The following is a 13,095-nucleotide window of genomic DNA, read 5'->3' as shown; positions in this document are numbered from 1 at the left end:
TGTGATCTTTTAGAGCCCATAGGATGGTCATGCTTTCCTGAATAAAATCCCTAGCTCATGGTACTTGACTTTCTGGAGTAATTAGTGATCCAAAAGAGGTGGGTTCATAACCATAAAGTGCTTTGAATGGGCTCATTTGGATTGACATATGATGTGTAGTGTTATAATAGTATTCTCTTAAATGTAACCATTTGATCCAAGCTTTCTGTTGCCCAGTGACATAATTTATTAGATATCCTTCAATCCATTTGTTGATGATTTCAATTTGTCCATCAGTTTGGGGATGATAGCTAGTACTCGGAATGAGACTAGTCCCTACCATCGTGAAGATTTCGTGCCAAAATTGCCCCATAAACCGGCTGTCTCAGTCACATGATATTTTGGGGAAGCCCATGACGTCTAAAGACTCCCTTAAAAAACACTTCTACTACTTGAGATGCTTGGAATTTGTTTGTTATAGCAAAGAAGTATGCATATTTGGTGAGATGGTCCACGACCACATATATACAATATTTTCCTTCGGCCTTGGGTAGGCTGGTGATAAAATCCATCAAAATGCTTTCCCACTTTTGTTTGAGAATGGGCAATGGTTGTAGCAACCCGGCTGGGTGGTTGAGTTCTGCTTTGTTCTTCTGGCACTGTGTACATTCTTGTACGCATTTTTGGACTTCCTTCTTAAGTCCTTTCCAAGAATACTTTCTCTGATTTGTTTATATATCTTATAGAACCTTGGGTGTCCTGCCAATGGATTATCATGGTACTCTTTAACTATTACTTCCTTGAGTTTAGAGTTGGGTACCAAGTACAACCTATCCTTATATAGGATAAGCTCATCCACAACTTTGTATTCTGCATGACTTGATGGGTCCCTCAAGATCTCGCTAGCAAAAAGGTCTTTGGTGTATTCTACCAAAAGATCATATTTCCAATCAGCATTTATAGAAGTTATGGTATTTATTTGTGGCTTCCTTGATAAGGCATCTGCTACCACATTGGTTGTTCCTTTAACGTATTCACTATCAAAGTCATAAGCTTGTATCCTGTTGACCCATTTTTGTTGCCTATCATTTAGATCCCTTTGGTTTAGAAAGAATCTTAGGCTGTTATGATATGTCTTTACATTGAATTTGGTGCAAACCAGGTATTGGTGGAATTTGGCTAGGGCATGCATGATGGCTAACATCTCTCTATCATAGACAGGGTAATTCTTTTCTATTTTTGTCAGCTTATGGCTTTTGAAGGCTATGGGGTGTTTGTTTTGCATGAAGACCGCTCCAATCCCTTCTCCGGAGGCATCACATTGTAGTTCAAAAGGAAGGGAAAAATCAGGGATAGCTAGGATGGGGCATGAGCTCATAGCTTCCTTCAGACTTTCAAAAGCTCTTTGGGCTGCTTGGCTCCAAGCGAAAGCCCCTTTCTTAGTTAGATCAGTGAGAGGGGCTGCCACTTTGGAGAAACCCCGTACAAACCTTATGTAGTAACTGCATAACCCCAAGAACCCCCTTAATTGTGTGAGGGACTTAGGTCTAGGCCATTCTCTGATAGTGGCTATCTTCTCCTCATCCATGTTGATCCCCTCTGCATTAATCTTATGCCCTACATATAGGATTTCCTCCATTCCAAAATCGCATTTGGATGCCTTAGCATAAAGTGAATCTTGCTCTAGGATCCTCAATGTTTCCTCAATATGTTTCAGGTGCTCCTCCCAATTTTTGCTGTAGATCCAAATGTCGTAAAAAAAATAGTAGAAATTGCCTTAGTTGCTTGTGGAAAGTATGATTCATACATGACTAAAATGTTGTTGGTGCATTGGTTAGACCGAAAGGTAGAACCAAGAATTCAAAATGTCCATAGTCACTGAAAAGTTGTTTTGTGGATGTCCTCTTCCCTCATCCTGATTTGATGATATCTAGATCGAAGGTCGATCTTGGAGAAATATCTGGCTCCATTTAGTTCATCAATCAACTCATCTATCCTTGGTATTGGGTACCTATTTTTTATGGTTTTCATATTCAGTTCTTTGTAGTCAATACACATTCTTAGAGTGCCATCTTTCTTTTTAACAAGTACCACCGATGATGCGAAAGGGATGGAACTAGGTTGGATGTGTCCCATAGCAAGTATTTCCTTAATGGTTTTCTCAATTTGTTCCTTATATTTGTGAGGGTGGCGATAAGGGGTAGTGATGACTGGTTTTGCCCCCTCTTCCAATTGTATAGTGTGTTCAAACCCTCGTTTGGGAGGAAAACCTTGGGGAATTTCCCCAAACACCCCTTTATATTTCTCCATGATGGGTTTGATGTCCATATGCATGGATTTCTATGAGTATTTCTCTTATCTAGTATCATGCATTGGGCCACCCATTCTCCTTTCCCTTTTCTAAAAAAATGCTCCAATTTCTTACAAGAAACCACTTTAGGGCTACAATTAGGTAAGCCCTTGAGAGTAACTTCCTTGCCTTCATGCTGAAATCAGATTATTTGGTTTGGGAGATCAAACATGAAACATCCTAATGAATAAATCCATGGAGTCTCCAATAAGATATCTGTGTCCAATGGTACCACTTAGAGATCTTCCCTTACCAGATGGTTACCTATTATGAACTCCAACTTAGGTACCAACTTAGTGCATTGGACCCTTGCCCCTGTGGTTGTTGCTACTTCAGATCCCTTAAAATTCCGTGTGGGTAATTTATGCTACCTGAGAACCCTTTCATCAATGAAGTTATGGGAGGCTCCGCTGTCCACAAGTGTGACTACTTTCTTCCCTTTAAGTGAACTCTTGATTCTAAATAGGTTGTGTTTAGCAACATGGGTGATAGTGGCAACTATGGCTTGATCTTCCTCCCCCAGTCTCATCCTTTTGTTAGGTGGCTCTTCGTCAACCTCATATGGTGAGGCTTATATTCTGTGAGCCCGACCTTGACATTTATGACTCTTTCCTTCATAGGGTTTTAGGCATGTGAAACAAAGTCCCTTCTTTTTAAGGTCCTCCAAGGCTGAACACATATGTCCCTTTTCTCTCTTTCCCTTGCAATAGGTGCAAGACCTTACAATTCCTTCTTGATTGTGTTTACTGTCCTTGGGTGGAGGTTTGGAGGAGTTGGCAAAGGGCTTGGTCTTGTCCTTGGATGAGCTTTCTTCAAATTTCATAGCTTTTTGTATAGCCTCATCTAATTTTTGGGGTTCATGGGAACTTACTGTGCTTTTGATTGATCCTCGCAACCCTTCTATGAATAGGTAAGTAAGCCTTTCTTGTGTTAGACCCGATACTATCACTGCTAATTTATGGAATTCTATGGCATAGTTTTCAATAGTCCCCTGCTGTCATAGTTGGGTGAGCTCTCGAAAGTACCACTCGGGATGCTTTTGGTCAAATCTTTTTATGAGCTTTTGGGTGAACTCCTCATATGTGTTTATAAGTTGATGTCCTTGAGTGATGAGGCCATGGTGCCACCACTCATGGGAAACTCCAGATAGATGAAGTATATAAAATTTAATGGCATTGGATTGAGTCATGGGACTAAGGGATAAATAGGTATCTGATTTTTGGACCCATGACCTAGCCGATACCTTTCCTTCCCCATCATAGTTGGGGATAGTCACCTTACTAAGCTTGTTTTGAAGCTCTTTGTGGGCTGGAGGATGTCTTTCATTACGGCCAAGTGTCTTTAGTTGGCATCACAATAGTCTTTAAAGGTTACAAGATCTCGTAGTTCAGGATCCAACCTGTGGTAGTCTGCAAGGATTTGGTCAAAATTTCCCATGGGTCTGTCATGGTTATCATCACTTATTGGTGCTTCCTCAGGTAGGAATGAAGGTCGAGTGGGCCTTGAGCTGGTGTCCTTTGACGGGGTGGGGTGGTGGTTTTCAGAATGATTGGATTGGGCTTCTTTGGTGTTATGGTTGCTTATGTTTTGGAGGTCCTGAAGGACTAGTTGGTTGTTCCTCTTGTTCTGTTCAATGAAGGCTTGCATGGTTCTTTCAGTTTGTTCCCTCAGTGCTTGAGCAGTTTGCTCCATGAAGGCCCTAAGTTCATTACTAGCTTGTTCACTCATGTTGTTGGCTCCTTTTTTCCTCTCTCTTTCTAATGCCCTACGGGATCTTTGGCTTTGTTGCATCAACTATTTCCATAGGGTGGCAGGAACCTGGCTTAGATACCACTGTAATGAACCTTTGTTATACCTACCTCACCTTATTGATAATTCGGGCCTGATCAATCCACCGAAGGTTGGATTTAGGGCCACAAAAGGATTTATGATTTCCTGCAACATTTAGATATTTCATTTTATATGTCAACACTAATATTAGATCAACGACATAATTATTGCAGCACAAAATACATACACGACCCATTCTAGATTTTGAGGACTTTCTAGGTTGGCTGGGCTACCCATCCAGACCCATTCCGTCTCTTAGGGCTAATAGGGCCACTTGAGGATGGGCCCAGCATACCCCTGGCTTGCACTCATTATCTTGAATGTACTAACAAACAAAGGATATCAGGAAGATAATAAATGCCTACAGAAAACATAGATTCACGACTATATTACTTGGTTAACATTTATCCATTATATATAAATTTGTAGGGATTAATTCATTATATTTGTGCCTAGTTGCAGAAACATGACTATCATTAATTAGTATTACTTTTCTTTACTTATTAGTTGTGTCTGAGAATGAATGAATTATTTTTATTCTTCTGTCTGTCACTAAAGTGTATTTTGATGCAGCATACTAAACCTGATATTGCAAGTTACCTATTTGGCATGAAAATTAAGTTTATTTTACCCTTTTGTACATTATAGATGTACTTAGTTCATTTGGCAAGACATTGTAGGCATGGAACCGATTAAGCAATTAATCTAGGCCACTAGTTAAATTATATTCATTATTGTTATATGAGGAATGAAAGAAGATTTAATACAACTTGCACAAAGACATACTTCATCATTTTGACATTTAAGCGGATTGGCCTGGGGACGTACTAGCCTGTTGGCGATGGGGAGGAATGATTACTAGGTGTTGGTTCTTCATCGCTGGGAAGAACCAGCGACTAGCCCTTTCACATCGTATGCTGACTGATGCATTCCCAGAGCAGTCCTCATGGTTGTCTAGGCATCATAAATTATGAAAACTGAAATAAATATTATTACTGAGTAACGAAGTTCCCTGTTGGATGCTTCTCCTTTCCCTCCTCTCCTTGTCACCTCCTCTCCCGTGTTTCCTTGGGGTGTAGGTTTATACCTCTTTGAAACCATGCGATTCCCCTTGAAACATGGCGTCTATTCCGGAGGTGGCTTGGGAGTGGATGCGTCCTTTTATCACTCCCACTAGTTAAGATAAAACGTATTTTAAGCAGTAAAAATAATTTATGTATTGAATATATATATATATATATATATATGTACATGTATTGTTTAATGTTTCTAATCATTGCCTGCTATCTACACGAGAATATGACAAATTTTTTTTGATGATTCACAAATCAGTGGAGATGATGTATTGAATAAGCAGAGTAGGCCATCCATGGTTCCGTCTGATGAATGCCAAACTCATCATGCTTCTCAACTTAAGAAATATGACAAGTCCTTTGTAGAAGATATTGAATCCCAAAAGAGAAATGAACCCAACGAATCTTCTTTTATCTGCTGGAGAGGACTCAAAAGGCTCTGAAGTGCAGACTTCTGCAATCCCTACAAGAACCCCAAGATGACTTCTACCCACTGGAACAAGAGTTGTTCTGTCAATTCTAGTAGCTTTTGTAACAACTACTACATACTTTGTTTATCTTAGTTTGTCTCTGCTATAGTGGTGGAATTTCATTTTATTTGTAATGCTTAGTCTACCTCTATTGCAAGTTAGGGGAATTTTTTGTTTTGTTTTAATACTTACTTTTTCTATTTTACAATGTCCTTCAATTGGTTGTTCATTCTTGACTAAATCTCTATCTTCATCCAAGGAAAAGAACATCAACAAAAGTCTGTCAGAAGATTTCACATCCATTATCAAAGTCATCTAATTAAAATTCAGGTTATGCATCAATTATGATCTAAAGATGATGGTGTTATTGTACAATGGAAAGTAAACGATCTCACAAAAAATGTAGCATAAGGGCCTTGTAAATAGTATGTTTTGAAATCCATCATACATGAATGGACCTTGTAAACAGTATGTTTTGAAGTCTATCATACATGAATCTACTGAGTTGAAATTTCTCTATTGAATAATACGTAATAAGCATATAAAATGATTAAGATATTAGTCTACATGAAATTTGTGGAAATTTTTCTATTGAAGAACACACAATAAGCATATAAAATGATTAAGATATTGGTCTACATGAAATTTGTGGAGAGATATGAATTATGACCCACAAGACAAAATACATGACAAAAAATTTGATTCTAGAAATCTTTTCCAAATTTAGCTATGTAAAATGTATTATGATAATTCTATATTTATAAAACATTTTTGAAAATATTTATTCATATTTATCCTACAACATATAATGTTTTACATTTACTCCTTAAGACTTGATAGTCATGAATCAACAATTACAATTACAAAACTGATTTGCTTTTTTTTTAAAACTAGACCAAAATCCCTCTACTCCTCTATTACAGAAGCAATGCCTGATATTTTTTTGAGACTCTTTCTTTCCTATCACTATTGCAATTGCTTTGCCGCTAATTTGCATCTCTGTCTCGAAGTGGGAGGGTGATATTTGATTTGGATTTATTTTTTAGTAGATATTATTTGTTATAGACAATCTTTGCAGCTACAAGTTAGATACTATGTTCTAACAGTTAATGGAGGAAAACAACAATTACATAAATAAGAAAACAACTCCAAAAAAAACACAACATAGCAATTGACACAAACATTACTTCTATACTCTATTCATTTTTCATGAATATAGAAATTGATGCACAATAATGGATGACTACATGATAAAGACAAAATGTAGAATTGATAATAATCCTTCAAACAAAAAACAACAGAAATACAGAAGAAGAACTTCCAACAAACTGTAACAAATATTATAGCAAATGTCTTTTATTTTATGGAAAACGATTTTTTTATAAAGTCTCCAATCTATCCCCTTTCTCTATCCAAAATTAAAATAACATGCATTTAATCTATTAAAGACACTTTCCCCAAATTCTTGAAACAAACTCTGTAGTGCATCCTAATTCAATGGTGAATTAGTTTTATTTGAATTGTTAGCATGTGTATTTAATAAAAACAAAAAAAGTCAATTTTGTTCGAGTTGAAAGGCTAGAAAGTAGCTTGGCACTTTAGAGTGAATGGATAAATTTACATCTATAGAAGATTTCGAGAAAAGAATAACAATTCTTTTAAAAAAATTTGTAAAGATGTTTTACAACCAGTATGGATTTTAGTTAGAAATGATCTAAATAACATCAAGCCAAGATGAAATAGATTTTTGTTTTTATATAAATGCAAGCAAGGTTAAAATATATTTGTTGAAGAGGCTTCAAAAGTTTCTAGAAAATGCAATTTGAAATTGTAAAGTCGGACTTTGCAACCTTTGCCAACTTTCTCTTGTCTTAAATATTGGTATTTGTATTGTTAAAATCTGTTTGCAACATTTCATGTTAATGGTTTCTTGGAATATAATTTTTCAATTCTGTCTAAGAAATAAATTTTCTGTCTTAAATTATTTTAAAGGAAAATTTATTTAAAGAAACTTAATTAAATCAAATTATTTTTTGGTAACTCTATTTAAGCTTTATATTCTAATTTCTAGTAAATTGTTTAAATCAAACTTAGCAATATTTTCTTCTTGGTAATTAATAGATGGCAAGTCTTTGAGTTGAGCATATTTTGATATTGTAATTATGGATAGTTAAAAAGTACTTTAGATATTATTTAGTCCACCAAAACATTTAATTTATATTAAATCAAGCCATTGATTATGCAAATGACATCATTAATACATCTAGGAAATCTTAATTTGTAAACTTGTGTTGATTATTCTACATCACTTCTTACATTTGAAAATTGACGAAGTAAAATTAATAAGCAAATCACTAGTGTTGAGTGTATATATAGTTATTATTTTAAGGTTTTAGTATTTGGAATTGGGTCTCACAATATCCATAAAACTTCTTTTGTGTGTGGTTTCCACAAGGGCTTCTTTTCCATAATTCTTATGCTACTTGATGTCTCTACTCATGCTTTAAGTTTTACTAGTTCGTCATGGACATGTAACTCAAAAATGATCTGGTCAACTACAAAGAAACCTTGTTGAAACCATGGAAGTGACTCACCTCAAGTTTGCACAAATTATGTTTAGTCAAGGATGTCGTTGATAAAAAATAGGAAGAGTTTGCAGGAAAATATAATGACCCAACCAAAGAAGAAATATCTTTAAAATGAGATGAGCCAAACCACTCTCCCACTATTGTTGCTTCAATCCATCTCCACGTGTAATTATAATTTTCTAGCTCATGGCATTCTGGTGCACAAACACATCTCATTTATGCTTAATGGTTGAAATGAAGGATTCACAATTTTTCATTTTTAATCCACATTTACATCATTTTCAATGATTTTTATCTTATATTTTTAATCCTTTGTCAAATTTAGTAGTAAATTGTTAATGTTCAATACAAATTTAGTAATATACTTTTAAATTTATACTTAATGAGGTTAGTCTTGTGCACAATATTCAGAGTCATAGATTTTTGTTTAAGAGAAAAGAATCTCAATAGTAGATAAACTTGGCAACACTCTTGAGTTTTTTTGTCATGCAAACTTACAGCTTGAAATAGGAACTATCTATGCTCCGGGTCATGAGCTTAGAAGAAGAAATTCCTAGCAATGATTGTTGAAATGAAGTGAATGATTTTGGCATATATGATGAATATCTCCACAATAGAATATCTATGCTATGTAGACATTTATATGAATAAACCCTCCAAATGAGATCTAATGATGGTTAATTGATAAAACACTTAGATGTCCAAAGTTTAGGAATCTTCTTTGGAAACAGGGTATTTCATAAGCACAAAATGTATGCCATCACATATAAGTCAAACTCTTAATAACTCATGCGGCTTCCCATAAAAATTGAGCATTCATTCAAACATGTAGGTCTGTACATATTGACCATCTGTTTATGTTTCATTGTGGAATCATTTGAATACAAATCTTATAACTAATCCTCATAACAATTTTACTTCTTTTGGCATTCTCTCTCATTATGATTGTTGGTATTTTCTAGCATGCAAGCTCTTAGTTTATTTAGGGATATGTAACCTTTATTTTATTCATTTGCATAGTTCTTGTTTCATTTGTTTACTTGAAATTGAATGTGGACTACACATTGGTACAATTATTTGCTAGGATTGGTTGTTTTAATACTACTCATCTTCATTCTTTGTCACCACATTATATCATATTGTATTTCGATCTTCATTATTGCTTCATGCAATCCAAATGTTCCCTTAATTAAGAAAACATATACATAATGTTAATTTCCATTATCTAACAATTACATTACAATTTTGCACTTTGATGCAAGTCTTTTCTATGGGTTCAATGTATTTTATTTTCTATAAAGGATTAAAGTGAATGATTGCTCACACAAAACTATTGAAGTCTCTTTATGATAAATAATCAAAACACAACAAATCTATAGAAAAATATCTCTTTTGAATTCATATGAAAGTAATGCTAAGATTTACAAAAGATTATATGTTTGTATGAGATGCATGAACTCCAATTGCATTAATTAGTGAAATCTTTCCAAGTTGGGTGTATCATATAATTAATAATGATATTACGAAACTTATTAACCTTACAAAATTTTAGTATGTTTTCATATTCATGGAACCCTATTGTAGTCTATACTCATCGAATTCAAGTAATAATGATCTTTGCAAGGATCAACATAACTATGAATAGCTAGAAGAAGATTTAACTATTGGATATAGACCATTCATCAAATAGTTCTAAGTATAGTACAAGTCTGATTTTATTTATATATCCTTCTTATAAGTTTCCTTTGTACCATCAATCATTATAGTACATATAAATATTTTCATTTAAGGACATTTTGTCCATTATTTCAAATCAAATAATCATGGTTATTATTGTCAACTAGATAATTGTGGTTAATGGTTGTTAATATTGATTTTGATGGTTGTCTACTTAGCCATAGATGCTCTAGCTATAAAAAAAAATGATATAAATAATATAAAATTAATAAGACATTTTATTTTTAAATTCTTAACAATGTGATATTTCTAGTTTTGAATTTTCAAATATCAAAATGCTATTTTTATGTGATTTTGTGCAGCATTTTTATGTGATTTTGTGAAGGATTCTAAAATAAGTAATATTGCAACTATTAAGAATATTTAATAAAATTTATTAATTATTTTAATTATATCTAAAAGATTAGATTGAGAAAACAATATCAAATTATACAAACAAATCTACACATAAAGTGTTATTCTTTAGAAAATCAACATAACCATTACATCTCCAATACAATCTTGGTGTAAATTTCGTAAAGAACCTAAAATTAAGACTGTATTTCAAAATTGTATACAAAAAAATAAAAACTGCTACATAAGTAAATTAAATTAATATATTTTCTATGCACATATAAAATTATACTTTCGTATATATTAATTTATATAATTCTCTATCGACGTAATCTTGCACCTCTTTCTGGTATAAGTGCTAGTTTATAATTAATAGAAACTGACTCAGCTGTTAATAAAAATATCCGTTTGACTTCGACTCTGTTAATTTTGATTCAAAATTGGATCTTGCGTTTCCATATAAGCCGATTCTCGTGTAGGGCTTTTCTAATTTTCAAAACCAGAACAGTTCTGAGGTAGCTTGTCCCGCAATTTAACTTTCTAGATTCAATTACGATTTCGCTTACGTCAGTACATGGATCGGTCATACTTATTGACCGTTGAAAGCAGATTCAGTTCATCCTCTGTTATAAATCTTGACTAGGGGGAAGGGGGCACACAGTGCAGACCACACTTTTATTGATTACATCTACGAGTTTTTTTGATTTGACACTTTTATTGATTACATCTCATTAAAACGTCCCTTTGACTTGACGTGAATATGTGTATTAATTTATTTTATAATTAATAGAAACTTCGACTTCGGTAATTCCGATTAAAAATTGGATCACGACTTCTTCTTTCTTTTTCTTCTTCTATAAGCCGATCTCGTGTAGGTTTTTTCTAATATTTAAAACTAGAACAGTTCTGAGGTAGCTTGTCCAGGAATTTAACTTTCTAGACTCAATTACGATATCGCTTACGTCAGTACATGGATCGGTCGCAGATTCAGTTCATCCTCTGTTATAAATCTTGTCCAGGGGGAAGGATGCACACCAGAACACACTTTTTATTGATTACATCTACGAATTTTATTTGATGGGCATCTGTTTTTCTTGCCAAGTAACTCACCCGACCGCCAAGCTGATATTAGATGATGGCGGGCTAAAGGAATTTTCGGAGCCTGTAAAAGTAGCAGAAGTTTTGAGAGAGAGACCAGATTTTTTCGTATCCCATTCTGATTCTATGGATTTTGATCAGTATTTGATCGCTCTTTCTTTAGAGAATCAATTGCAAGTGGGTCACCTCTATTTTCTTCTGCCTCGGGAAAAATTGCAAAATCCCCTGCCCTCTTCAGAAATGGCTACCATGGCCGTAAAAGCTGCTGCTGCACTGCAACAAAAGCACAAGAAGAATAGCCGCAGAATGTGCCGGCGCAGTAAAATAAAGCCTGAGGTGGAGCATAACATGGAAGGATTCAATCATTTGAAGGAATCCCCATCATTCAGAGGAACCACGGTTGGGGATTTCAGGGACTTGTGGAAAATGAAGCTCAGCCCAGTACCGGAAGCCTTTGATTACTGATACTACCCCGAATCGGCGAATTACTTTATGCGTCTCCAGCCATTAAACCGTGTAAGAGGCATTCTATGCCATAATCAGCATTCTTGAGCAGATATCCCGTTGTTTGAGGTTGCAAGAATTCCCAATTATTGGTGAGGTTAGACTGCGGTTAAGTTTAGTTTTGCGGGAATTCCCAGTTGAACGATCGATGGTGTTGACACAAGACTTCTTGCGGGATCTAAAATAACAAATAGCCAGCATTCTTTCGGACAAAATTGAGCTTAAATTTCTTCAGTTTTACACAGAAGATATACTCTGTTTTAGACGGTCGTAAAGTTCTATTAAGGTCGAATTATAATGTTGTTTCTCAACTTCGCAATGTTTTATAATTCATTTCTGTGGGTTTGTAGTTGGTTGTAAATCTTCTGTCAATTAAACGTATTAATTTTTTACAGTTTGATTAGATCGTGTGTGAAATTTTTAAATTGATGTTTGGAATCATGCTTCCACCCTAACAAATAGTCTACAAATAGCGAGAGGTTTATGGATAGTTTCCCATGAAGTTATAGTTGTGGGCATCGCATCACTTATGAAAGAAAGCAGTTATAACCCATGCTAATAATGTGTTAGGCAATGCTTTATCACAAATGTTAGTGTGAGAACCCTTAAGGTTGCTGTTGGGTAAAGGGTGAGACAACCATTAAAGACCTACTGCAAGTTCCTACCTATTTTAAGAAGAGATTTGCCATTGAATACATACTATACAATAATAATAAACTTGTAGATGTGATGGTACTATTTAGATACAAGTGGTCTTAAAGGTGCCCACCGAACAGTTTCTGGAAGGGAATATAATTGCAATGGTTTCATCATAGGCTACGTATTCCATGATTTCATGGAAGGAGAAAGCACTAGGTATCATTCATGACTCTCCAAATCATTCGTTTTGCATGTTTCTGTCACTTGTTTATGTTTAAATAAGGAGAAAATGCGCTTTGACTGGAATCATATTTGTTGTGACCTGCTCAACCCAAGTGTCGTTCGTGGGATATTCTTGTGGAAGTTTCCGAGATTTTTTGTCTACTAGCTGACAAAACGTAGGGCACGTTAACCAGGGGCCCCGGCCAACTATTTTGAGTGGGTATAATAATAAGGTCGTCCACTATCCCTTCTCAATTACGATTTCGCTTTTT

The 13,095-nt window shown here is 34.8% G+C and overlaps 1 protein-coding gene across 1 annotated transcript; it reads left to right on the top strand.

The window, feature by feature from the left end:
• Nucleotides 1-11,269: 11,269 nt before the first annotated feature.
• Nucleotides 11,270-12,273, top strand: LOC131874786 (uncharacterized). Its single transcript, XM_059218708.1, has one exon. It carries the CDS (start codon nucleotides 11,438-11,440, stop codon nucleotides 11,921-11,923), a length of 486 nt encoding a protein of 161 aa, XP_059074691.1. The 5' UTR covers nucleotides 11,270-11,437; the 3' UTR covers nucleotides 11,924-12,273.
• The last annotated feature ends 822 nt before the right edge of the window (nucleotides 12,274-13,095 follow it).

The sequence above is a fragment of the Cryptomeria japonica genome, chromosome 4 (genome assembly GCF_030272615.1).
Source record: "Cryptomeria japonica chromosome 4, Sugi_1.0, whole genome shotgun sequence".
Lineage (NCBI taxonomy): Eukaryota > Viridiplantae > Streptophyta > Pinopsida > Cupressales > Cupressaceae > Cryptomeria > Cryptomeria japonica.
Note: the sequence above shows the minus strand (reverse complement) of the source record. Positions and strands in the feature narration are given on the sequence as shown.